Source organism: Dromaius novaehollandiae, chromosome 12 (assembly GCF_036370855.1).
Source record: "Dromaius novaehollandiae isolate bDroNov1 chromosome 12, bDroNov1.hap1, whole genome shotgun sequence".
Lineage (NCBI taxonomy): Eukaryota > Metazoa > Chordata > Aves > Casuariiformes > Dromaiidae > Dromaius > Dromaius novaehollandiae.
The window spans coordinates 7,182,879-7,210,832 of NC_088109.1; the positions used below are offsets into that span (position 1 = coordinate 7,182,879).

Below are 27,954 nucleotides of genomic sequence, written 5' to 3' on the forward strand. Positions count from 1 at the left end.
GGTGTGTTTTAACTTAGTTATCAATGAAAGTTACAACTCTGTAGATAAAGCTATGACATAAGTAACATACAAAATAAGGAATGTAGTTTTTGTTCTTTTTTTAATCACAAAAGTGTTTAGCATGTTTCAACAGATAAGGAAAAAAACATGGATCTTTGAATCTTCTTTTATAGCACATTGTTATAATACTTTACATATACACTGTACAATAATTCTTTCATATCAGAAGACTTTCATACAGAAAAAATAGTTCTATGAAACATTTCTTTCATCAGAAAGATGTGGAATAAAACATGGGGCTCTCTTAATCTGCAGGGTAACTGAAATAGGGGACAAAATTCTGACAATTCTTTTGTTCTCTTACATTCCTATTGGTAAGAAGGAAAGTTGTTTTGCCGTGAGGAACACAGAGGAACATTCTCAGCGTGAGCCTCTCTATACAGAGCGTAACTTTACAGAGTAGCTACCTCCAGGAGATTTGTTCCTCTTCTTGCCTGAGTGCCAATTCCACAACTCTGTACTTTAGCTGTACAGGACAATTTGTTTTTGTTTCTAAGCAACAGATACATTAGACGATGGCAGTTCAAAGCTGTGAGCGTGCAATGCTTGATGGAATTAGACTCCGAGGCTTTTTAGGAAGTGATAATTTTAAGGTTCGCTGATATCAATAAACTCTTTCTCTGGGGGTGGGCCACCTCGGTACCAGCTGCAAGTGCCATCGCTTCGCTTGATGCAGGCATAATGCTTGGCTTGGTGCCCGTATAGCTTTCTTTCTATCAGCCAGTCTGTCCAGAGGCACTCATTTGGTGTGGTGATTGAGCAGGGCACCATGTAGCAGGTAGTGATCTAAAGGTGAAATAGTACATTATTTCAGTATATTGAAGTTTTCTTTAAAGTGGCATTTATTCACATATAATATTATAAAATATTTTGTTTATAAGAAAACAGTTCCTATCAGTGAAAACTGCCATTTCCTCTAGGGCGGGCTCCACTGTTAGGCACTGTTTTGTTCTATACTTACTTTGCAGCCACAGCCCATTTGATATCTCTGATTAAGACTCTTCTTTTGAGACAAGGATAAATCATCCCATGGTTCAATGTAGTTGCATAAATGGATAAGGACTTTACCATCACTTAAAATTTGGCCTGCAGCACGGAAAATAAGAAGAATAAGGTAAAAAAATGAAACTTTCTAAATACTGAAATAAATTGCAAGAGAATCAGAAGTTTTTTTAAAAAGAGTTGTACCAAATTAGTCATATTTCACACTTTTTCAATGGTGGTTATTAAAACTGTGAGAGCTATTCTGCTGATTACATGCCGAATAGATGCTAAAGATTTAAGAAAGATACTTCTCAAAAGATGCTGATAACCTGCCAACAGGGGATGCAAATGCACCAGCATGTTAAACCAGGATTCCAGGGCTCCATAGAATAATTTGTAGTTACACATCTGTATACAGGTAGGCATGTGTAGTCTCGTTAAACACATTTGCCTTAATGGGAAAACTAGTACTGTTGGTTTTAAATTAATAAAAATGGCATAATTATTTACCAATGATATAGTTACTAATAATACAGTTCCTCCAAAACTGCTGTAAGATCTTCCGATGAACGATGAAAGGCATAAGATCAAAGTATAATTACAGCCTTACACAATGTGTACATTCCATTCTGTTTGTGCAATTTAGATTGTACATAAATACATAATTTTATAACAGTTGTATATTTTTGCAAAGTCAATTGACTTTGATTTGACATTGAACAGTTACTTCTGCTTTTATACGTATGTTAGTTTTGTTATATTTTACCTGTCAAAAGATACTGTTTTTTGTTGTTAGCTTCTAGTTTCACTCCACAGAGTGATGAATCAAAAGGAGTATAGACATATTGAACGTCCTTCAGTTTTTCGAATCCTTTAAACATCTGAAAATTATCAGAAAATGAGAAGTATGTCAGTAGTGGAAAACAAACACAAAAATTAGTTGCAAACAACAGCTGTTATATGATGCACCTCTGGGGAAAAATCTTCTTTAGAGTCTGAACTTACGCGAGAAAATACCAGCAATTAGATCCCATCTATATGTGAAATGAAACAAGTCCATTATTTTTAGAAGAAAATTAGGTCTTCATTTTTTAAGTTACAAGAGTGTTTAAATGTGCTTTTTAAAGTGTTTTTAATGGTTCTTTAAAGAATTCTCTTCAGATTATATTCTGCTGGCATCTTTCATTTAAGGAATAATGTAGACGCAGCATTCAGCTTGAACAAGATACTGCAGTGTTGAATCTTTGAAGATTCAAGAAGTTCTCAATATATTAATATGGGAAATTCTGTCTTGATCAGTGTAACGGCATGTAACTTCCAGAAAATGAAACATCATAGGAACCTGAGCATTGCTCTTTTACTATCATTAAAGCAAGCTCTTTTTCCATATCCAGTTCAGAAGTATGCCCAGTGTGACCTTCTGAAATAACTCTTGGAAAATGGGATCCAGCTCTCAAATTTATAGCCTGCAGCACCAAAATGGAAAGGTTCAGAATCAAAGTTCATGCAGTATTCAGATTGCTTGCTCCTTAACTAACGTAGCGTTTCCAGCTATGACAGTCATTCTTAAAGTAAACCATTAAAAGATCAAAACAACTCTAGTTATATCCAAATGTGAGAGGGAATCATAAGAAGCTAATCAACTTCAGAAAGCCTGTCATCACCTCATATGACATAACCGAAACCCCAACACGTAGGAGGCCCCGTTGGGTTACATCAAGCTGTGTGTTGACAGCTGTGGTGGACAATTGCAAGGTTCACAGCTCCCAAGGGCAGGCTCTTCCAGCTGCAGCTGGTGTCACTGGAAAATACGGTCATGCTACTCAAGTTCTGTCGGGAGACTTAAACAGTACAGGGCACAAGAAACTACACTGTAATATGGTGATTTTTCTGAAGCCTTTAGTTATGGATTAAAAAAAGGACAGAATTGTTGTCATAGGGCTTCTGATCCAAAAATACTAAATGTGAATTTAAAATATTTAGTAAAAGAAACAAACATCCAGCAAGAACAAAACAAAACAAGCAAAAAAGCCCAAAACAAAAGCAGTATCCTACACAAAGCAACAGTGCATGATAAAAATGTGTAAATTGATATTGGGCAACGTGTTTATCAGATAAAAGTAGTCTGGATATCTCAAAGTATGTTTACTAGTCCAATTTGGAAGATCTTCTCAGAAAGATGGCCAAATGAGGAAGCAGGAGCAAGCTGCACGTGTGCTGTAAGGAGTCTGCTTGCCTGCTAATACAAAGTGTTGGTTTGAGTTGTGAGCTGTCCCCAGATTCCTGCCACCTTTGCAACACGAATCCCCTGCTTCTGCTAACTATAAATTCACATTGTTCAGGGTGTGTTCTTCTACAAAAGACAGCTGTCTAGGCTAGCTGTTGCATAACTACGTGGAGTATGCAAGTATCCTATAATCTGAGTCCTGTCCACATTCATGAACCTTTGAGGGTACAGTAGGGTACAACTTTTCTTTGAATACTCATCACTTCATAAAAGTTAACCGGAGAGGCATTGTGCAGACAATGGAAATGAATTCAGCTGTAAAAACAATCAAGCAAAAAAACCCCTTAACTTGCTACTGACAATGGAGATCTAACCATACTTAAATGAGTCATCTGAGTTATACTGGAGATGCAGTTTGGTGTTAGTTAAATAAAAATCTTTATGTAATAAATAAGAAGGGCCTTTTAGGCTCTTACCAGTTTGGTATTGTGAAATTCTGGCTTTAGCTTATCTCTGTTTTTGACCTAGATGTTTGTTAAAATGCTACTTAAGATTTAAACGTCAGCACATCATATTTGATCTTCTTGATCAAATTGTCTCAACCCCTAAAAGCGTGGATACTTTCTAGGTAAAGGGAAAAGATAGCTTGCCTTGCTTCAACACTGTACTATAATTTTTGTGCTGTTTACATCTCATGTTTTAGTAGGACTTTATGGAAGATAGGAAAATAGGGGTGAGGTACTGGGAGAATAGACAGCTGTTAACCTGTTATTAAAGAAGTCTGTACTGATACTGCTGCCATCTTACTGACGCGTAGGAAAAGGTAAGAAATAGAGTTATGTAATTGTTGCTGTGTTAACCAAATTCTTAGTTATTCAGAGAGTGGAGATGCACAAATGAGGTCACTGATCTATGCAGCTCATGGTTTGAATGTCACTGATGAGCTATTTCTGTGGTGATAATAGCACTCACAAATTAAGCTCAAATCTCTCACTTGATTCAGAATAAATCTTATGTCAATCTGTGAATTGTCCCATTGATTTCACTGAGATGGCCAAATCTGGCCCACAGTGTACATCAGTATACTATTTTAATCGATTCTTTTACATTTTCATAATGTTTACAAGCCTCAGCTATTTAAACTACCTTGGTCTCTTTAGTCTTGTAGATTGATGAGGTCTTTATAGTGTTATCCATACTGCTTTTGCATTAAGCTTCCATTTTTAAAAAGTGAATATTTTAGTTATTTTTCAGTATATACAGTCCTGTTTGATTTTTACTAGTATGCTGATTGTCAATAGTATGCTTAAAATAGAGCAGGTTGCATAACTCTGTTAGTTCCTAGGAGTTTTACCAAGCACATGCAAAGTAGACTTTATAAGCTTTTGGGGGGGTTGGGGTTTTTTTTGGTGTCACATTGAGTCTTCTAGCAATCCCACAAAAGATTTTCAGTTTACTGAACCTCGTTCTGGCTTGTACACTTTGTGTTGCAGAGCTTTCAAACAAAGACTCTGTTACTGTGTGTGTTAAAGACCGTGAGCGAGGTGCTGGCTCCCAGCTCAGCTGAACAACCTGTGTGCCAGGGTGAAAGCCCAGGATCTACTTCTGTTCTAGCTAGAAGTGGTACGACTTGGAAGGCTGGGACTATTGTGACCCCTTTGTCTTTGGCCTAAGCTTGTATGTAAAAGTAGAGAACAACTTTTGTGTAACAGTGGAAAGCATCTCTTATTAAAAAAAAAAAACCTCTCTGGTATGTCCAGTCCTAGCTGACTTGCTTTGTGAAGCTCAGTGGGATTAAATGAAGATCTCTTACTGATGTTTGAGTTTTGAATAGGCCTCCACTTGGGAAAACGTGAGAGAAACTCCAAAGCACATGAATGGATTTCAGCAATTTCAGTGTGCTGCCACTGAAGAACTGGATTATAGGCTGAAAATAACAACACAGACTACACTTCTCATTTTTTTCTGGGCCCACATATAAGATCTGCCTTTCTATAAGGTCGCTCACGTAAGTGTTGCAGGGTAGCAACACAAAATTAAAGCTCTAATAGGAGGGAGAATTTCTGTCATATTTGTATGCTTATGTGCATAATGAAACATTTGAGACTATCCTTAATAGCTTAAGAAGACAGAAAATTTGGCAGGTAGTGAACAGTTTGGGGTTTTGTAACAGGTAAAAAGAATTCGATTTTTGAAACTGGTGTGTGTGTGTATATGTGTACATACATATGTGTACATGTAGTGTGTGCATTGTATAAAACCTTACCAGAAATTCTGTGATACTACTCTTGTGAATATTTTGAGGTATTTTTGTCTACCATAGATATTTGTAATTAAAACCTGGGGAATGTGAACTCAGTAATACCTAGAATACAATTACAGTCAGTGAAAAACTTTCTCGTCTTCTTTCTTAGTAATTTTTCTGTGAGCTGATACAATTTGAAGAATTTTTTTTTTAAAGCATGTATCAGTTCACAATAGTCTGCTTATGTGTTCCAAGTAAATATAATAACAAAAAATATTCTGTGGAAAAATGAGAGATTAAACCGCCTAGAAAACTGATCACCCCCCCCAATATGTCTTTGTTGAAAGATATCCTCTATTTTTTGTGTTATCCCAAAAGAGGTAAATCATCTTTTTGACCTCAGTGAGGATTTGATGGTGACTTGAATGAGATCAGGATATGTCTTCTTTAGAAAATACTTCCCCTTGTTGGAGCTAAACAAATAATACAAAAATTCTGTGAGATTCTGAATCACTTTATTATGTTTTGTGCTTCTACTTTGTGTTTGCTTTCCTAGCAACATTCATACAAATGATTTTTGTTTGTATGAGGGAAGGTCGTCTGTTTCTGCAAATATCCCTGTTGACTTGTGAACACAGGTCCTTGCTATTTCAGCTGGAAATGCTTGTCCTCTGTTTATAAAGTTTGTATCATCCAGGCAGAGTAAGCGATATCATAATGCAACATAGGTGATCAAATATCCACCAGAAAGGGAGAGTAAGCAAACACTGTGAATACCGTAGTTAATAGACTGAAGTATGTTTTCATAAAGAGTTCATCGAGCAATTGTGAATTAAAAAATTGTCATCAGGATACGGTTATTTAGGAAATATCTCATGAATATCAGAACAGCTTTTCTTTTTCTCCCCCCCGCTTTAAGTTTTCTGTATAGTTCATCCAGATCTAGCCTTGGAGCCAGCTGGATCCTGCTCCCAATTTGAGCAATTTGGGGCTAAATTGTACTCATATACATTAGTTATCAGTATTGAACTTCAAAATAGCTAATTCCATGTACCTTTATTTGTTTGATTTCATACCGGATCATTTTGTGGGTATCAAGAGGATCATCACTGGCAGGAACCACTTTTTCGCTGGATATTTTTGCACGAATCACTGTAATAGGGAAGAAAAGTTTAAATGCAAATAAGCATATGCCCCATCTTCCAAGCAATGGCTAAAATTATGTTTTCCCTTTAAAATTTTTTGATAGATTAACATTGTTTTTTATTCTTTAGCTAAAAGTAGACTTTAAAGCTTGTTATTATAAGAACATTAGAGTTAACTACTGAAAATAAAAACACGTGGGCTGCCTATGATATAAATACTTAATTTTTGACAGAAATATCTCCTGTTGCTTAGATGTTTTCTGGCATTATGAATTTAGGGCCAAAAGTACAAAAAGTCTCAATGCCATCTTTGAGTTGATACATCCATAACTAAGCTAGAGCAAGGCTGCTGAGCTGTTGAGGTTCTCGTTGCTTATGGCTATGGAGGCTTATATTCTGGAAATCTGAATTAAGTAACCACTGAGTTTTGATAAATATTTTATGTCAAAAGACCTGAGTCCCTTAAAATTTGATAAAATACCCTCATAATCAGTGAGCAAAGGAAAGGGGAACTTTTGTTGATGACATGACAGTGTCAGTTAAATAGGTTTAAAGTCCACATTCAGAAAGACCATGTCAGGCAAGATAGAATCCTCACTTCTATGTATGAAATTAGAAGAAAAGAAATGGATAAGTTCATTCATTCACTTTCCTGACACCATAGATATTGCTATTATCAAAATGCATCATCGGTTGGGTTAAACTCTACAAAATGAATTACTCCCTTCTTTTGATGCATTCCATTTATTTCCTATCTTTACACAAGGAAGGTAAGAAATTTTATAATGGAAGAAATAGTTTGTTCTTCTGTCTGTTCTAGTCATCTGCCCTAAATATACTAATTTAAAAAATACCAGGAATATTAGGCAGACAGAATAATAGAATTCTAAGAATATGGTGTATTACATTGAGGCCAAAATTTCTCAGGGGCCAAAAAGTATTTAGCATCCTGCTTTTTCTCTCTTTGGGATGGCTGCTATTTCAGCTCCTCTACAGAGGTGGTACTTGTTAGAACAAAGAATAATCTGTATGGAGAGAGAGTGGAAAAGGCCTTGGCAATTAACAGTCCAACCCCAGTTCAACTAAAAGTCCACCTCACTGTGGTACAGAGATGCATCTGTGCAAGCTTTTCTGCCATTTCTGAAGATGCTTGCATTTCTGTGCAAGCATTTCTGCATTCTCTCTCTCTGTCCTAGGTATGCCACTTTATGCAAGTATGGTAAAGACCAGAAATTATTCTTCAGGGTGAAAATAACTTGCAGACATCTTCCCTTTGTTTTTGTTTTTCATGGTGAAAGAAAGTGTTATTTTAAAATTAGTATGAGACAGGCATGATGGTTGGAAGGAACCTCCAAAGGTCTAGTGCAACCCCTTGCTCAAAGCAGGACCAACTTGAATCAGGTTGCTCAGGACCGTGTCCAGCGGAGTTTTGAATATCTCCAGGATGGAGACTACAGTCTCCCTGGGGTCCTGTTCTAGTGCTTGACCACGCTCATGCTGAGACCTTCATACTTTTTATTCACTAAGAAAAATCAAGCTGATGCAGAGGAAAATCATTTGGCATCAAAACCATGCTTTTGCCCAAAAGCATATTTATTTGATAAATAGGCTTCCAACCATCACAACTAAAGTAAAGGAATAAGAGACCCAGATTGTAATTGTTTTTACAGCCAAAGAGAGGTCAGCCTCATCTAATAACAGGCAATTTTCATTTCCTCACTTATTAGCAGAGCAAACTAGATGTAATAATCAACATGATGCAGATGCCTGTAGCTTCAAAGCTTGAGCCCTTCATCTTTTGGCACAGTGCTCCTTCCACCCAAGCCATTCAAAGCCTTTTAAAGGAGCATTTTAGAGTTATGGGTTGGATTGAAAGGAAAGGGTTCTTTTAAGTATGAAATTGCTGTTCAGATGGTAAGTGGCAGCATCTCTTTAATCATATGCAGATGTGTTATATTCCCACAAATTAACAGTACTACTTAAGTGCTTTGATCTAATTCCAGATAAAAAGTGTTGTGGATTGCGTATACTATACTGCTAGAAGGGTCAAATTAGGATCATGTTGTTTTGTTCTGCTTTGCTTTCCTTTGCATCAATACTTCTTTAAAAAGGTTTTCCCATTAAAGAGTTCCTTCAGTGCAGAAAATTGGGGTGGGACAACAGTTAGGAACTAGCTCCATCATTTTCTTAATACATGTTTTATATGCAGGAAATCTTTTCCTGCTTACTCAATACCAACATATGTAGGACAATTAAACCTACTTTTTCCCTTGTGGTTAATGCTGAAATATTACTCATTTTCAATTTTTTATTAAACTCTGCTGTTACTGTCAAAGAGGAACATTACAGATGATCAATAATAGCTCAGAAGGTCTCCATGGAGTTATATATGGCTGAAAGTATAACATTTTGGTTTTTGTCATTAAGGGATCTTTCTCTGGGTGTGTAGAACAAAATGAAAACTATTTTTGTATTGTACGTGTGTTTCATTCGTTTGTTTGCTTAAGAGAAAGCTTCCAGATGGTGAAGGAAGTTCAATTTCAGATTTTATTTTTTTTAACAACAAGAAATATTTTCTGTTAAAGAATGTCTCGATCTTTAGTTATTTGGGTTTTACTTTTCTGTTTTCTTGAAATCAGATTTAGATGCACACAAATCTTTCTGGGCCTTTTAGTCCTCCTCCTTTTTCTTTTTTCTGTTCTTCAAATTATTTTTTTCAATCAGTGTCGTCTAGCTGTCTCTTAAAATCTCTTATTCATGTGGTTGCTTCTGTTTTTAACCACAAGCACTTCCTGATTTAGCATTCTTTGGCCTAGCCATCGCCCTCTCTTCGCTCGTGGTTTGGAGAGTGGTTATAACACAGGATTCCTCCTAGTCTGCACTTCTTTTCAAGAAACGGTTTCAACTATACCATTGCTGGCTTGGCTTCTCCTCTATTTGGCTGAGAACAACCCCTGGCTGTTTAGTGTAATAGGGTCATTTTACCTATCAGAAAGTTATTGGTTCCTTATGAGGAATTTGCATCTATGAAATACATATGTATAGCCTTCATATTGTAAGGTCAGTAATTCAGTCCGCCTCAAATTCATTCTGCGTTAAAAACATATAATGTATTTTGAAAAAGAGTTGCTCTCTAACATTTCAGTAGTAAAATGTAGCCTTTCTGCAGTACTTACATGTTTTGTATGTCATGTATTTTGAATCATGGTACAAAAGTACCATGAAATGTAATTTATTTTATGAATAATGTGTATGAATATTATATATTCTAATATAAGAATATATGAAATACATGTGAATATGAAATTAAAATAATTTATCCCTCATTCGTAGCCAGAGGACGTCCCAGATAAATGAAATGAGAAGAATGATGATAAAAGCCATGATCAAAGCCATGCAGGGAGTGAGTCAGAGCCTCAGAACAAAATCGCACTGGAAGTTGTTAGCTCCCGGTCCTGTGCTAAGCCTACAGCATCAAGGTTCTGCCCCTCTGAGTAACTACAGCTTTGCTGAATAGTGTCGTAGCATGTTGCAGGAGGATAATGCTCTATTTAGCAAATCAGCTTGGCAATTATTGGACATTTATTATTAGAAGAGTGTTAAGAATATTTTTGTTCCTTCTTGCCTGAATAATAATAATGAATGCACCTGTGAACCATTCCTATGGTGCTTCTAATCTGTATTTCCCCTGCTGCATCACAGAAAAGAAAAATATTACTTTCCAAAGTCCAAATCCTAATTTGGTTTTCTGACTGACTTCAATTAACCAATTTTACCCATTGGTTTAATTGCTGGTCTTGAGAGATTGATAAGTAGGCATTTTTACACAAAAACATTGTAAACATCATCAACAGCAAAAGGTAATTTTGAACTGGATAAAGGACATAAATTATTTAGTATAGCATCAGATATATTTGGCTTTAAACAGTTATGAAAAAAGTCCTGGGTTACTTTTAGTGGACTTTTTATATACACTAAAAGTAGAAAGTTAGACATTAACCATGTTAATCTTCCCTAAACCTGTATGGCTTCTCTCTGAAATCAGCTACAGTAATTATTTGCGTGTACATAAACCATGTCATCACATTGTATATTAGAACAGATTTTTATGATCATAAGGAGCTACTTATACTGGGGGCTGTTTTTTTTTTAAAAAAAAAGTGCTGCCATTATATTAGTCTTAACACGTTATGTTGTATGCAAATATGAGCATGTTTTTATACCTGGGGAAGAGGATGCACAAAGAATTTGAGCAGTATATTGAAGGCCTCGTGCCAAGTCACAGGTAGACATGGAATCAGAATAGAGCAAGTTCTTGTTCCTTGCCCACTACAACTCACGCGTTCCATAAAAGCAATATCTTTTTAGACTAGGCATTGACAGAGGGAAAATTGTTTAGTGAAGAATTACTCCCATTATTAGAAGTGAGTATTATTAAATAACATATTCCTTTTGATTTTTTTAATAGTATTATTGTACTTATACAAGTTTTAAGATGATAATATTTGGCCTTTAACTCTGCTATAAATAGCACTTTATCAGGACAGGCAACTATACTCAACAAAAGTATATCAACCTTATTACTACTTCAAAAAAGGAAACCAGGCTGGAATTTGCTCTCCAGATTAACTTTAGTATTCTAGGAAACAGGAGATAGGGGAAAGATAAAAACTGATGGGTAAATGAGATCTTTTTTTTTTTTTTTTTTTGCAAAATCTGTTCAGTTAAAGCAAAGTTATAATGAAGAATACTTAGGTAGGAAAAGATTTAAGATGTTACTGGACATAAGAGCAAGAAAACATTTGCCTATTTGTCTTCTCAGTTTAAATTATATGCAACTAAATAAATAAAATACAAGTAGAAATAAAACTATTGGTAAGAAGGGTGATGCATTCTAAAAATGGAAAGATAGGGAGGGAGACACTTGGAGCTTTGAGAATCTCTTATCTGTTTGGACTCTGAAAACACTCAAGCTACTCCCTAAACAAAGTTGTCAAGTGTGTTAAGATCATAGTATAATAAGAAGTACAGACTAGTATTAAGTTGTTGTTTTATTTAAGTTGGGTTTAGTTCAGTATTTTTGCTTCTAGGATACAATTTCTATCACAAGAAAAATATGGCACTGTATTTTAAAAAGTGTTTTTATAAAGGCAATTGGAATAGCAGTAGACATACTTCCTGTAATGATAAAAAGATCCATTGAACTGGAGAAAATGCAGCCAGACTCTTCTCAGATGTGACCAGTGATAGGGCAAGAGACAACAGACTCAAATTGCAACTAGAAGAATTGTAACTAGATTATTACAGGAAAAAAAATTCACAATGAGTTGTTGCACAAAGGATTGTTTAGACAGGCTCATATAAACAAAGATTTATTTGTGGGCTTCATAGCTGATGGCCTAGATTGACTTCTACAGTAAAAGTTAACTTTGGAGGAAAACAAAAGGAAAGAGTGGAAGAAAAAAAGAACAAGGAAGGAGGAGAGGGAAAGGGGGAAGCCTCCCGAGTGGCCAGCTGGGAACAGAAGCAACAGGGTCTCTGAGGCACATCCTCCCCGGGTGTCCTCCCCAATGCAGCAGGTTGTCCCTTCCGTAACAGTGTTCCCATAGTAACTGTAAGGTTTTCGTAAGGACCTGCTCACATTCCTTCCTGCTTATGATGCTGTTAGCACTAATTGAAGCATGCTTTGATCAGGGGCAAGTGTTGCGTGCTGACTGATTCTTAAGCTTTGTGCATGCATATTATTTGGGTAATGTTTATTTAAGGGACTGTTATCTATTTTATCATTTGTGAAGTTTTATTTTTCTTCAATATAAACTAAAACCTACAAAATGAGGGGTAAGAAGAAGGGGTGAGTCTTGTGCCCATGACAGTTGCTTCTCATGAGAACCTGTCATAACAGCAGCAAGAGGGTTTGCAGGTGGAAGGCCATGGAAGAATGACAGCACAACAACAACAGCATGAGAACAACCAGAGAAAATACTGCGTCTGTGTCTCTGGAAAAACACTGCCACAGCAGCTTGGTGGAAGTGCCAAGAGCTGCAAGTGGAAGGCAGGCTGCAGAACTGCAGAAGCCCTTACAGAGCTTGAGGCACTTGAGGCACCGCGCAGCAGAAGGTTATCAGTCATTGGAGCAGGTCACCCAGACAGGCTGTGGAATCTCCATCCTTAGAGATATTCCAAATGCGACATAAGGCCATGAGCAACTTGGTCTGGTTGGACCTGCTTTGAGCAGGAGGTTGGACTAGATCACTTTCAGAGGTCTCTTCCAATCTCAGTTATTCTATGATTTTAAGTATCGATCAACTAAGACTGCAACAGTAAGGGTGCTCTCAGACATGAGGTAGTAAAGACTAGTAAAGACTGTCTGTTCTAATTCCTGCTGAGCTATTTATTTGTTTCTTAGAATTAAGAGTTGTGTATCACTGTCATGAGGCATGCATCCTGTTTGAAATATTAACTGCACTACTTATGCAAAGTGGAATTTTTATTAAATCAGTGATGTAATGCCAAGAATTCATAAATGAATATGTTTTTGGTTAAAGAGTTGCAGCTCAAAGCAAAACCCCATAGTTAAGGAGGTCCATTCCTTCAGCAGTAAGTAGTTTGGTGAATAGAAGGAGGAGGTAGTATCAGCTGGGATGTCTTAACTGCATTTTTTAAAAATGAGAGCTAAATCCTTTCCCATTAGCCTTGCTAAAGGTTCTGAGGCCCATGAACAAAGAGGAGCAGCAGCCTCCAGTTCACTTAAGTTTTGACTAAACTTACAGACTATGGCATAGCTATCTGTTAACACTAAGATTTAATCTTCACTTTTAAAATGTATTAAAGGCAAGTGTCTTTCATATTATATAAGTTTCTAGTCAAAATCAGCTTTGCTACAAAAAAGCTTGAGATAAAGAAAACAAGTAGACAGGAAAAGAAAAGGGTAAATTACCAACAGGTTACAAACAAGGCTTGTAAGGTAGCGATAATGATTTGTGCAGCTCTTTTTTTTTCCTTATATTTGATTGCCTCAGATTGCATGTGGAAGATGAATAACTGAATCCATTTCTACAAGATGCGTACTTATAAAATTTTTTTAAAAAACATCAAAAGCTAAATTGTAAAAAATAATTAACACAGACTGGTTAGAAGTTTAGTCCTTTCATTTAACTACCTAAAATATAAGGAGTGATTTGTGAACAATTATTTCTGCCTATTTCTTTAAAATGTCTGATGCCTAAACCAAGCTATTGTCAGGTGCAGTTGCTCTTGTGGGGCCAAGGAGCAAGTGGCTTAAGGAGAGGGATCTAAGTAAGAGTGTATTGTTCCCCAGGTGGGTTGAGGACACAATCACAGATAGGTGTGAGAATAGACAGAAGAAAGTGTCTAAACATACAAAAGAGAAAAGAGGAGTGTTTCTCTGAATCGATACAGCAAACAGAGCATGCAGTATGAAATAAAGCACAGCTACGGATATTAGCTTGTACATAATTTTGAAGGGCCCTACATTCAAATGAGCTTTTATATACAGAAATATGTCTTGAAAACATTCACGTATATAATAATGCAGTTTTTTTCTGCTAGCACTTTTGTTAAGCATTCTTAAAACTTCTATTTAACCTCAGAAGTTTAACTTTTCATACTCTTTGAGGTGCAGTAGTTCAGAACACAACTTGCCACATACATGTGTCCAGTTCTTGGAGGACTGCGCCCAGAGTATGGATCAAGGGGGTATGAAAAAGTGGCAATGGCAGGAGCACCATCCACAGGGATCTCAAGTTTATTCAAAACTTGATGGTTCAAATCTAAAATCCTTTCCACAAGTCCTTTTTTTTTTATCTGAAGCCTGAATAGAGACAGTTTTTCTCGAAAGAGAGAAATGAGAGAGGTTTGCTCTACTGGAATTTGCCTCATTGTTAACTCTTCTCCTGAGATTGTACATCTGCAGATTCAGTTCTTGATCTCCTATACTCAGGAGAATTTTTGAGCTTCTATTTAATAATTAAATCAATGTACATGACTCGAACTAATGTCTTCCTTGCTGATATTATTTTCAAAGGCACATATGCTATGCTTTTTGTCTCGCAGTATTTTGGGGAGAGAAAAGCATGTCGTTAAATTAAAAGGAAACATTGCTTGGTCTACTGTATCTAAATGCAAAGAATACCTGATATGAAAATGTAGCCCCTTTATGTGACTATAAGGGTTTAAATAATCTGATTTGATTGTGGACAATATTCTAGTTCTCTTGTGATTTTAAAGTTTCAAAAGCGGTCTGTCATAAGAAGTCCAGCAGACTATTAAATACGTCCGAAGGAAGTACATGCCAGTACCAAAGAAACAGCAATCATTTTTATTCGGTTGCCAGTGTTCATACACCTTAGCAGCTCCGTTGTTCTAGCTGTAGGCTAGTATAAAACATGGCTGGAATATGACAGTGTCTCTACTGGGCCTTGGTGTATATGCACACTGAAAGCATATATCAGAAACATTCACAAAAATAGAGTCCAGGTTGCTTCTTTGAAGCTCTAAAGGTCAAGCTTCTAGGTTCAGTGATCTAAAATAATTGCAGAGTAAACCAGGAAACAACTGAAATGAATCTGGGTTTTGCAGGCCATGTAGGGTTGCTATGTGAAATGTCTCGTCTTGTTGCTGTGATGATATACTTGTTTTACTTCCAGGCTTATACTTTTTCTTCCTTCTTGAGATCTCCATTCTTCTTTATGAACGGTGGAGAGGGGAAGGTGATCTTATGAAGCATTAATAAAAGTATAGTTATGCCCTTTGTAAACTATGAAATGAGAGTTATTTTCATCCTTAGCTGGATGTATCAAAGTGAAAATTCATAGAAGAAGCCTCAGTCTAAATTGTTGTCCTGGTGGTTATTTTTATTGGTGCTAATACAGATTTGCATTGTGTGATAAATATGTGCTTGTCTATTGTTAAGAATACAGACTCCTCATTTAAATTAACTATAGAAGGTTTTCCTTAGTTTTGTGTGCCTTTATTTATTTTGTGATGTTATACGTGTGAAACTTTGAGTATTTATGCATTTACTAGTCAATGGCATAATTCTGATGACTTTTCTTTGAATATTGGAATAAATTACTTGGAAACAACTGGAGTCTGCAGTACCACTGTACACTTTGGTAGTGCCGCTGGTTACAGTAGAGCCGGAAGAAAACTGATCCAAAAGTTAGTCATTTTACAAACCTTTGCCACTAATGCATAGATGATTCTTTTCACAGTGTTTACCCAAAGGATTAAGAGAGAAAGGTGTTTTTGACCACTCTGTCACTATTTCTTTATTAGTGATCAGCGCACTCCTGGATCAGCTCCTTCCTTGTAGTATACAAGTACTCATGTATTTGTATTCTGTAAGAGAAGAGTGGGGACAGATCTGGTAATGAGATCTTTACCAGTGTCCCTCTTCAGTTTTAGGGATGGGCTAATTCAGCAGATCAAGTGTGTGAGACTGGAAAGGAAGTGCAGAATCACGGAGGGGATTGTGCTGGTCCTTCCCGTGACCAAGGGCCTGCGGCAGGTGGAGCTCCTGTGTTCAGAGCAGCGTGGCCAGCACACGCAGCATGTACAACTGCAGCTCTGATTTGCTTCCGTTCAGTGCCAGTTTAAATCAGACATGTATCTGTAACTGGCCAAGAATTTCAATGTGAGGGCCTAAAACGCGAACAGTCTAAAAGCTGGCTAGTGAAACTGGTGTTATCTGCCATATTCACCTACGCTCAGCTTACGATAAAATACTGGTAGGAATCCCGAGGTCTTGAACTCTGAAGACAGGGCTGAGACACCCTGTTTGATTTACCTTCTTTGTGTCTAAATGCTATGGATATCATACCCAGCATATCATGGTCCAGTCCTGCAAACTCCTGATCTCATAAGGAGGAGACTGGCGTGTAATACTATCAAAGCTGCCAGAGGAAGCCAAGAACATGTTTTTGGACACTTGGGTTCCAGGTGTACGGAGCTGTGGCAAAATGTAGTCTTTACCTTTGAAGCTAGAGATGTGATAGGCTTAACTCTTCTTGCACAGAGGGAAAAGAGACAGCAGGCAAGGAGAATTAACCTCAAAAGGAAAAAGAGGAAATCTGCACAGAATTTGCCACAACAGACAAATTAGTGAAGTTTCTTTAAATCACTGCTCAGGAGGTGTGCTTGGATGGGACAGGTAGCCTGGACAGCTTGGACAGAATTCTCAATGTAATAATGTGGCTGTTGGCCATTTATATTGCTCACAGAAGAGATACAAATGTATGAAAGGATGCAAGTCTTACTCTGTGTTTCAGAGCAACTGATCCATCTGTACAGCATTACCACTTCTCTAATGCAACTTTGCCATGTTTTTTTAACTCGAGCTAAACTGTTCAGTTATATGATAGACTTGCTTGCCAAACTTGCTTGTTGTAAAGCTTTGTTTCACCAGTGAAGAATGCAAGTGACCTTGCTTAAATATTCATGTAATTATTAACATCCCAAAAATGCAAAAGTTATTAATTGATCAAAATCAAAATAGAATAATGTTGTTAAAAAAATAAAATACTTAATCTGTAGCTTTATAGATACTCTGATATTTTTAAAGCAGACAATTTGAGAAATTTAAAAATCATTTTTAGGAGAATGAAGATTTTTATTTCCATATATTTGCATATCAGTATTTAAATTAAATGTGTTGGCCTTCAAAAGAGTTAGCACTAATGCTTTCTCAATTACTTGAAACCTCTGAGAGAGAGAAGTATTGAATAGAATAGATATCTCTGTATGGTATATAGATATTTTAGCATTCATATATTCTTTACGTAACAATAGAATGTAGGTACCCATTAGTACATGAAGAAGTTGTGGAAATCTTTACATGTGTTACATGTGTTGCTTGGAGCAGTGATCATGTCTGCTTCTTTTTAATGAAACAAAGTAATGACTAATAATACCAAGTGCCAGTACCAAACTTTATTGTTTAATATGTTGCCCTTATCCTGGAATGTCTATGGCCTTTTCAAAGCAAGTTCTTCAACATAACAAATATTCTCTGTTCATGCTGAAGGACTTGCCAACAACAGACTCATAAAAATGCCATTATTTTTTATCCTGTTCTCATTTTAATTTTCTTCATTATTCCGTACTTTGAGTCCAAAAAAAGGCTCTGTTAGTGCTAACTTTATTTCACGTGTTTTCAGTTGAGATGGTCTGTACTCTGTATTTTCAAAACCGGTCTCATTTTTATTGCTTCAGTTATTTGGTGTTTAACTGGTGGCATGTGAATCTTTATTTACAATAAGCATCCTCGGTTGAAGTCACAGGCAACTTGCGCTTTTGCAAATCAATTGAAATTTATTTGTGATCTTTCAGAGTTTGGTTATTATGAATGTACTGGAACACTAAAAGGGCTTCACCTTCTGTTCATTATTGTAATAGTTTTTAACTACTTTAGAGAAGAAATTGGCCTCCATGCAGTTGAGATTGTCTTTTCAATGCAAAATAGATATATGTTATTCTGTTCCTCTACTTTTTATATATATTTTTGTCATTTGTGATAGCTGTAATTCCCTCTACATCAATGCCTTCGAGTGAGCTAGAGATCACTTCTGCCTTTGTTCACAAATACTATATTCTCATTCAGTTGTTTGGGTTTTTTTAATCAAAATGTGCTGGCCACCATCCTCACCTCTGAAATGAAGTTTCATAGTATTCATTATTTTTTGGAAAATTATACAGAAGACTAAATCCCTGGGGAGGGGGGAAAGAAAGTTACGTCCTGAATGAAAATTGGTCCATTTTGTCAAAATGGATCAAATAACGTTCATGGGAGATCGAAGGTGATTCCTACACTCTCACACAGGAGTGCTGTCAATTTATCGACAATAACACCAATTTGGCAATGTTATATAACGATACCCTGCTGTAAGAATAAGCCTAGCAAATCTTTTTGGTGTCTGATGTTGTCACAGCTGTATAGTATGTGTCCTACACAGTCTTTCCTTCTAGTGCTTACAGTATGAAGGAGAATGCAACCATTTTTTTGCAGTGCTGATTTCTGAATTATTACTCAAGCTTTTAATTGTTCCAGGCTTGAGTAGAGAGATAAGTGACTGACTTCAGTACATCTGCTGAAATGCTAGATCATCCTTACTCTTTTGGGAGTCGTGTCCCAACATTAAACCCCCATACTTCCTATTCTCTGCTGAGAACAATGAAAGATGCCACTGAATGATGCTTAAGCAGCAGAAAGACTGCAAATGCTTTTAGCAAACAGCTCACCTATCAATTGCTACTTCAGCAAGTCAGATCAGCAAGCTGCAGTTTCATTCCCAAACTGTAATCTGAAGAGTCCAACTCAGGTGTTTGAAACTGTTGCACTAGTTCACTTGTAAGAGGCAAACAGAATCCAGTAGGAGCAGAACTGGCCCAATATTGAGTGGATTTGAAAAATTTTTTCCCTGTGTTTGCAGGATGGGTTTTCCAAATATAAGTCTACATTGTTAATATTCCCTCTTTCTCAAAAGCTCCAAGGGCCAGTGCCAAGGTGCTTATGCTATTTAGGATATGAATACAATTTTACTTTTCTTGATTTGAATTTTAATTTTCTGAAGCTCCATCAATAAATATTCATCACTATCTGTAAAATAACTAAGCAAATCAACAGCACAGTAATCAACTGTACCACACTTCCTGAACATCACATTAGAAAAACAGTGGAACTTAGTGGACAGTTTGGCCACTTGATCTTTGGAGCTATAAACGCACAGCTCTGTTGGAGAACATAACTGTAACAATAGTACGCTGTTATCCTCAGCCTGTGGAAGGCCATTCTGGAAGGGCATTGCTTAGTCTTGATAATGCTCCCAGCTGCACGGGGTGGTGAACGTGGGGAGGGAACAGTCTTGTCTCTAACTGAACTGATTCAATCCTCACAGTAATGATTCATCATTTGGGCTGAAAGAACTACAGGGAAATTTTTGAAAGGGAACATTAATTCAAAACACAGGTATTGGACCAAACCTTATGGATTCTACTAATCCAAAGCAAAATAGAAAACAAGGAGAAAATGGTGGCGAATAAACCTGCACATTGCACCTGTAAGAGAAGGAAAAGATCACAAATGTATTTGGAAAGGTTCAGTGTGATCCCTCTGCCTGTGCAAGTTAGCCAATGTGCAAATGTTTTGTTTACACAAGACAACAGTGAAAGACCTTTCTTTTTGAGATTATAAATTAAGAGTATTTCATCATTCATTGTTGTTTCTGGGGTTTTTACTCAGAAGAAATTACTGCATTCCAAAAACTCACCACCTCGAAAAACCCATGAATACTTCCGAAGTCTCTAAAGTAGGCACCACAGATTATTTTATCACTTTTCATATGGCTATTAAACTGCACTGATTATCAGCTTCATTTTTAACATAAATGCTTTGCAGTATTTGGTTCCTCTTTTGTCTTTTATTAGCTGTTGTACTAGTTTGCATCTAGAATGCATTTTCAAATGAGACTTCCAAAATGTGGGAGGCTGCTTTCTCAAGCACATCAGGACTTTCAGGTAGGTCAGAATTTTGTGAATCTCTGTGTGCTTTTGGCTTGGGATGCAGAAGTTCCTTGTGTTGGAAGAGATGATCAAGTTTGGCTTCCTTGTTAAACCAGATCATGCAGTTTTAATTTTTTTTAAATAAGAATACATTAAATCTATGTGAGTGAGGTCTTAATACCTATTTTTTATAATCTTTCAAATGGAAGAGATGAAAATTTTCTCTAATAGATGTGTGGTATATTTTTAACTTAAATATTACAGAAGAAATAGCATGATTTCCTAATGTTGTTCAAGGTCAGTTTTATTTTTCTGCAGTGTTTTTACAGCTGCTACTCCTGTTACCAGAAATATTTCTCTCTACTTCACAAGCCTCAAATACCACATCATTTGACTAGTAATCAACATCTGTCTAATTTCAGCTGAAGAATAACGCTCTCTTTATACTCCGAAGTCTGTAGAACAACATACATCATGTTATTGTAGATTTCCATTCATAGCTGTGTACCCCTTCCTCCAGCACACAGAAGAAACTCCGCATTATCGAGATACTACCTTTTAATGAGAGAGTTAGGGATTAAAGTTGGTAGGTTAATAGGATTAAGAGCTTGGCAGTCTTTCATGTTCTGTGTTTTATATTATTTAATCTTTTTTCCTAAGCTTGCAATTTGGTTTGTACACAGTGCGTGTAGAATTTTTTTGAAATCATGATTTTTAGTTTCTTAGCACTGTAATGCATACTTTTTAAATAAAAATAACACATTAGCTGAATTTTCTTATCCTGCATTTGTGACATACTCCATAATGAGTCAGCGATACTCAGTTAATTTTAAATCAGTGAACTAGACAAATTCTTCTGCTATTTCATTTTAGTGCACAATACTCAGCTCTGTTTTTTCACAAAAGCTAAAAAATTTTTCGGTTGGCAACCGTATTCTGACAGGAGCGTTAGGCTCAACGGATACAAGTCTCCTTTAAACTCTGTCCTGCTGTTCGCTGTTTCATGATGCCACCTCATTTTACAGCTACAACTTCTAAGCTGTTGGGATCAATGCCATGAAAGTGTTCAAGGAGCAAAGGAAAGGAGAGTGACTGCATTTTTCCAGACTGAGCCCCATTTTCGTGCTCAGATGGCAAGGTCCTGCAGTACAGTGTTTATAGAAGATTGGAAATTATTTTTAGAGTTGCATGTTATTGGCAATGCAATTAAAATCTTACATTCAGAAGTGAAAAGTTAGTTAGAAAACAAACTGACCTGGAATTTTAAGTTCTCAAAATGCTCGCTTGTGTCTTAAAACCTGAAGTAGGTCTGGGGTTATTTGCAGATCTTAGTCAAATGAATAGGTCCTACTGCCAAACAGGAAATTCAGTCTTTATCCTAGGAAGTTATTTCACTAATGTTTTGCTAAATGTCATCTCCAAAGGAAGGAATTCACAGACTAAGACAAAGTAAGGCAAGTAAGACAAAATACTACATATTTCTTTCATATTTATAAAAGTAAGGAAACCTGCCCCTTGTTGCGTCACTGACTTTGGGACATTGCACAGCCGAAATTCCTCATTCATTTATGTAGTAAGGTGGGTTTGATATTTGCATCATTTACAGTTTTTTTGAAATTTGAGTTTAGGGTAAAACGTGTATCCATCAGAAATTTTTGTTAATACACTTAATACTAACCATTAACAAGAAGTGGACATTGGGAAGAGCTTGTAAACTGTGTGATGCCATGCCTGGGCTTTGCTCAGCGAGGCGTCTAAACGGGCGGCCGCTGGTCCAGGCTTCAGCCGGGGGCTGCCAGCAGTCCCGAAGCTCACCCGTGCATAGCCTCGAGCAGCATCTAAAGAGCTGGGACTTCTTATGGAGCTCTGAGTTGAAGCCCTTGCAGAAGACTAAGGTCTGCTCCATCCCTGCCTTCAACATTTTTTGTTATATAGTATGGCTGTTACTGTTTGTATGAACATGGTCGTCCTAAACACACAAACATTAGTTACACAGCTGGTGAAGTTCGTGTCAGACCCCCCACTGAGGACTTCAAGGTGCCCATTGCCCTAAACGTATGGGCAATCAGGATGTGTTCAGTCAAACCGCTCGCAGCCGAGTACTATGGGAATATGAATGCAGTAGGTACGCATTATGTAGCAAGAATAAAATACAAAATCTACTTTAAGTTCCCTGTTCACCTTTTTTCCCCTAACTTGGAAGTACTGACCCCATTTCTAATACATTTTCCAAAGGTGGTTCTCCCCATCATGCAAAATTACTTCCTGCTCTAAAAATGTACATTGAAAAGAGGCAAAGTCATGGGACACTGAGCCATGAAAGTTTTAATATGAAATTCAGTATTATAGAAATAGCATATTGTAATTTTATCCCAGGTGAGCTGATTTTGAAAACTTAATTCTGATGTATTTAAATATAATGTTTACTGTTATTTTTAAATGTTATAAAATTTAATATATAATCTGGCATATCTGTACAATTCCTGATCTCAATGATTTTATGAGAATTTTAACAGGCTGAGAATGCTGCCAAGCTCCAGCTGTAAGGATTCCCTTATATTTTAAAACGTGCCACTCTTCTCTAAAGCCATAGAACTCAAGAGCTATAAAATTATATACTTATTTGTGCTCATGATCTGTTAACCATTTCTATGGCAGTGCCCAGTATTCAGTAAGAATATTTTTTCATTATATGTTTAAAAAAAAAAAAAAACAGCCATAAGACAGTTTAAATCAGAAAGAATACATCTAACTTTAAAGTTAGGGTACTGGTGATGTATATCCAAGAAGTGCAGAATATTTACATATTTTTCCTACTAGCCAAAAAATAACCTTGCTTATGCCTAACATGGAGGGGTTAAAAAAGAAAAAAAAAAAAAAAAAAGCTTGAATTAAAAGTGATAGACTTTACAAAGGAATCTGTGCTCTGTATGTATACCATTTTTCTCTACAGATTGTATAATTTGTTGTGAACCTTAGTTCAGAATTTACTTCAGGGATGATTTCCTGGCCTACAGAAGTCAGTGGCAAAAGAGAAATGTATTGTCTTGACACCATCTGATAAGCTGAATTGTATCCATGGTGTTTCCTCCAAAAAGCCATGCTTCATTTCTGGAAGGAGAAAACCTCCTGGTTTCTTCCAGGCCTTTCTTCTGGTTTCTTCCAGGCCTTTTTTTTTTTTTTTTAAGCACTGATAATTATTAGTGCAGTGCATGGCATTACTTTTTAACTATCTCCATTTCAGGCAAAAGTCCTCTTGAGAAGAACAGGTGATCACTTAGGTGTGAAGGCACTCACCATATTTTAGGAGGACCTCAGCACCATGGACCTCTGCACCGTTTAGAAGAACACAAACAGAAGGTATCTTCTGTTAGAAGGTGTATGTCGTCATGGTGTTAGGCACTCCCTGCTGATGAGGATTTACCTCTCTCTGAACTGAAATTTAAAACTCCTGAGACATTCATGATTACTGCTCTTTTTTTAATAAAAATCACACCCCCTTAAGTCTAAGTGGGAAGATTATCCAGCCACCCCAAGGTCACATAAATGGCAGGTCTGGCGTGGCACTGATTGCCTGGCAGGATCTACTAACCCATCATTATTGTTCCTCCTTTAGTATACAGCCATGTAACACCTGCAGGGCTCTTCACTCATTCTTAATTTTTGTTTTAGCCAGCACCTTGTAGGACCAGATCTCCCTTGCTCTAGGTCTGTCACAAAGCTTGTGATTTCTATCAAGTTACCCAGGTTGTGTGGTAGCTGTGGGTATTTAGAGTGTAAAACCACAAAAGCCTCCTGACGGGAAGACAAAGTGTCACACCACTAATCACATGAACAAAAGTAAAAGTGAAAAGAGCTTGTCCCAGACTTAATTTTTCTTCTTCTTCTTCTTCTTCTTCTTCTTTTCTGGGGTGTCTTTTATAAATGGTGAGGTTTCTGAGTGGCTTCACACATTCAGTTAGTAGCTCAAGTAATGTCTATTGATTCAGCCCCCTCCAGCTCCATTTTCATTCCACCCAACTCTCAAGGAACCCCATAGGAAAGCAAAAAAATTACTGATGTATAGTGCAGTTGAAAAATTACACAGTAACTGAAGTACCTATACTGGTTGGTAACTATATCAGCAAGACCAGCTGAGGCTTTGCTTCCTTTTACTGTAGAATTTAGAGGAAGAGCATGGTTCATTTGTTTTGGAGAGAGATGCCAGGTTTTTATTCTGCAAGGAATAAATTAACTTTAATGTGTTTGTAAGTACAAAAATGTATGAATTTAAAAATAATTGAAACAACCGAGCAACAGTCTCAACAAAAGGAGCTGGGCTAGCATTCAACTCCCATAGATTCTGGTAGCTGGAGAGCTGGCACCTTCCTTGTTTATCAATATTTTGGAAGTACAAAGATGTTAAAATTGAAGTACAATCTTTAAATTTGTCATCTTAAATCTTAAAAAAAAATCTTTGAGCATGGTGATACTAACAGCAAAAGTTTTGGGTAAGCTACTGCATGGGATACTGAAGAGCATGGTCCAGATTCCACAGTCCTCCTAAGAAGCGGGTGGCCAAAAGGACACACGTGTGGCTTCAGACCTGCCTCGCTTAGACACGAAGCGGAGCTGCAGAGGCACAGCCCTAATTTCTGTGAGGAGCGTGTTGGGCAGCAGGATGCCAGTCTTGTCCTGCCCCAAGCCCGAGAGCAGCCCCAGCCCACAGACGTCTCTCTTGGACACGGGAATGAAATAACTTCTGGCATCAGGGATGGAGGATCTGCCTTTGCCAAACTGGGTAGTGGAGTTTTCTTTTACACAGGGCAAACACTCCACTGGTCTCCTCCAGCTCCTTTAGAGCCATATTGTGTCCAAAGCCAATTAAGGAATTCACCCATAAATGCTCAGAGTAGGTTTAATGTGTGCACATATGTGCAGTGTATGTGGATATCTACGTATCTCTGTCATTTTATAAAATATGTATAAATGCTTTCCTAAAATGATAAATGTTAAACAAAGAACTCCATGATATAAACATTCCTTAGCCAAAGGGGGCAGTTTACTTAAATGTGAATATTTATGTAAGTGAAAGTTTGAGCATCAAGTCCAAGCATAAAGTAGTTTTATTTTACAATCTTCAGTATTTAATTAGAAATTTAAAAAATAGCATATGTCTACCATTTGTAAAATATATCTAAGAAAACTTGCCTTAAAAAGAATGGCCAGAATGCCATCCCTAAGGAATACAGTCATAATGAGTATCTTCAGTTTCCACTTTATTGTGAAATTGTTTATCTAGAAGAGTCTCTAACTTAAGTCTGTTGTTGAAAAACTGTTACTTTATTATGTATAAGAATGCAACAGACTAATATAGTTAAAGATATACATATGTATTTAAGCTTCTGGAAGTACAACTTTTATTTCCTTTCATACCTCAAACAAGCCCACATTTGTAGTGCTTGGTGTAGGTAACTTAAAAAAAAAAGGAAAAAAAGAAGAAGATTGCCTAACACAGCCAGCTTAAAAAACAATTTAACTGATGGCCACAAACAGAGCTTAGAGTTTGTCATGGCTACAAAGATTTTCTGTCAGGGTATAAAAGCAATTAATCAGTATGCAGAAGGTATTGCCTGCCCCATAGAGATGCTAATTTTGTGATACTTTGGAAACTCATGTTCTACATTTACTGTTCACACTAGATGGAAGCTAACCAGCCTCAGCTTGAGCTAATGAAATCAAAAGACTGGAGAATGTCACATTTTTTATACCCATGCAGTCTAATTTTGAGCTCTTTAGTTTGTTTCTGTAAGTTGTTTGACAACTGCAATGTTGACTGAATATCACAAAACACAGTTGTCCTAAAGACTGGAAAGCTGCATTTATACAGAACCCCTGTGGCCAGTTTACCAACAGAAAATAAATGGCCTATCAGATTCCTGCTCAAGTATTTTTTCAGAAATGACAAAAAGCATATTTAAAGAAGTTGTAGCATAGCAGAACAAAGATCAAGTCTTTCAGTGTATTGTCATTGAGGATTTTTGCTTTTTGTTTTGTTTTCCAGAGTGCTGTGCAGCCAGCTGTGCCACAGATACCTATATGCATAGTTTAAATGTAGTATGTACGTATTTAGACAGAATATTCTACTATAGATGTTGTTAACAGTAGCCCTTTGAAAGTGCAAGTATTCTTCCCTGCTTGCTCGAAGTTAGGAGCTAATATAGAAGTTGTTCCTATTAAAAAGAAAAAAGCACTAAATACAGCAGTTTCAACAGTTTGTAACCCACAAAATGTTCTGGAAAAACAAGAAAAGCAGAACAGCTACTGCCACTTTTTCCATCGCCCTCCCTTTCGAAGGGCATTTTGCAGTCATTTTGTTTCAGAATCCTTTGAGAGGCTAAGCCACCTGGTTAAACATATGCCCCTGCAGCTGTACAGAAAAATACCACAGCAGATAGAGTAGCTGCATTTCGTTTCCTCCCGTGAGCGGTAAAAGCGCGGCGTTGTCGTGACTCACCTAGGGCAGAATCGCAGATGAGCTGCTGCGGGTGGGCAGGGGCACAGCTGCACGCCTCCGCCAGCTCCCGCGTTCGGGGGCTCAGGAGCAGAAGCGCTGGGAACAGCAAGGTGCCGAGCGCGGGCTTCATGCTGCCTCGAGCGCGGCTCGCCCGTCAGCCAGGAGAAAACGCTTTCTTACTGTGGCTTTTGTAACTAAACTTCCAGATAACTCTCTGATTTCTTCTGTGCGTGGCTCAATTTCAGCAGACTTAGATGGTTTAGGAAAGCCCTCTAATGCTCGGTCTGAGTATAGGCTTATGTTAACTGACTTCTAATTTCCCTGACATAAGACCCTCTTATTTATGGCCCTGACACTAACTCGTAACTCCGCCTTCCTTTAAGGAAAAAGCACATCATTGGTGAAAGTTACTGCACCAGAAGAGAGGTAACCTTAGTAAGCACTGAGATGTTGCTCTTATGAGTCAGTGTAACTATTAATAATCGAAAGCCTTTACAAAAACATCTTTTGCAAGTGTCTGAAGCTGATTTTATGATCTTTAGCAGAACAGAGATTTTATCTTTTTCTAGTAAATTTCCTTCCAGTCTGAATTCAAAAAAATAGTTCTGCTACCTTCTCTATTTTGGTCAAGTAAACAAAACTGTCCTTTTTTAAACTCTGTTTTCATTTGCAGTCCCTGATCTTCCCCTGCACTTCTGTGCATTTTCTTGAAATGATGCCGCTGTTTGCAGGCAGCACAGGACTTCATTCATGAAAAGGAAATGTTTCAATGCTCTATTTGTGAGCCTTGAACAATTGGTAATTACAAGGAATAATGAATTTGAAATAAAAGCCATTTTTTACTGCTTTATCACAGATATAATTAGAAATAAGGGAAAATATGCCAATGATATTATGTTGCAGGTACAGCTCGTATTCTGCGTTCCCTGTCAGTAAGTCTGAATCAACGTAGATATGTATCTGCATTTTCTGGCTCATGGTACATGTGAAACACAGACATAGATTTGAAAGAGCTTGGAAATATTTTTCAACTTCAGATCCTTTGCTGCTGTAACAATCTGGATATATGTGCAACGTGCATACACTCTCCTTTTCTGAAGAAGTTCTTTCATGAAGGAGCAAGTTAAGGTGTGATTAGAGAGGGTAATAAAATACATACGGAGACTGACGTGGAGGACCTAACTGCTTAAAGTATTACACATTTTGTCACTTCACAATTCAAGCTCAAGAACTGAAAATTGAATAAACTAATTTCAACCACTTCGGTCAATACTGATGA

At 37.1% G+C, this 27,954-nt stretch overlaps 2 protein-coding genes across 2 annotated transcripts in view; one reads left to right on the top strand and one right to left on the bottom strand.

The window, feature by feature from the left end:
- The window catches only part of SYN2 (synapsin II), a 202,437-nt gene that overhangs the window by 109,866 nt on the left and 64,617 nt on the right, over positions 1 to 27,954 (top strand). The window lies entirely within an intron of this gene.
- On the bottom strand, positions 84 to 27,021 carry TIMP4 (TIMP metallopeptidase inhibitor 4). Its single transcript, XM_026099535.2, has 5 exons — positions 26,676 to 27,021; positions 6,571 to 6,668; positions 1,811 to 1,925; positions 1,022 to 1,146; positions 84 to 846 (listed from the first exon to the last, which is right to left on the bottom strand). Exons 1-5 carry the CDS (start codon positions 26,803 to 26,805, stop codon positions 649 to 651), a joined length of 666 nt encoding a protein of 221 aa, XP_025955320.1. The 5' UTR covers positions 26,806 to 27,021; the 3' UTR covers positions 84 to 648.

Bases quoted from the DNA above. Each gene is read 5' to 3' on its own strand.
- TIMP4 (XM_026099535.2), bottom strand. From the start codon at position 26,805: ATGAAGCCCGCGCTCGGCACCTTGCTGTTCCCAGCGCTTCTGCTCCTG. The intron at 1,147-1,810 runs GTAAAATATAAC...TCCGTGCTGCAG, and splicing joins AAAACAGTATCTTTTGACAG to GCCAAATTTTAAGTGATGGT. The intron at 847-1,021 runs GTAAGTATAGAA...TTTCACCTTTAG, and splicing joins AAATGGGCTGTGGCTGCAAA to ATCACTACCTGCTACATGGT.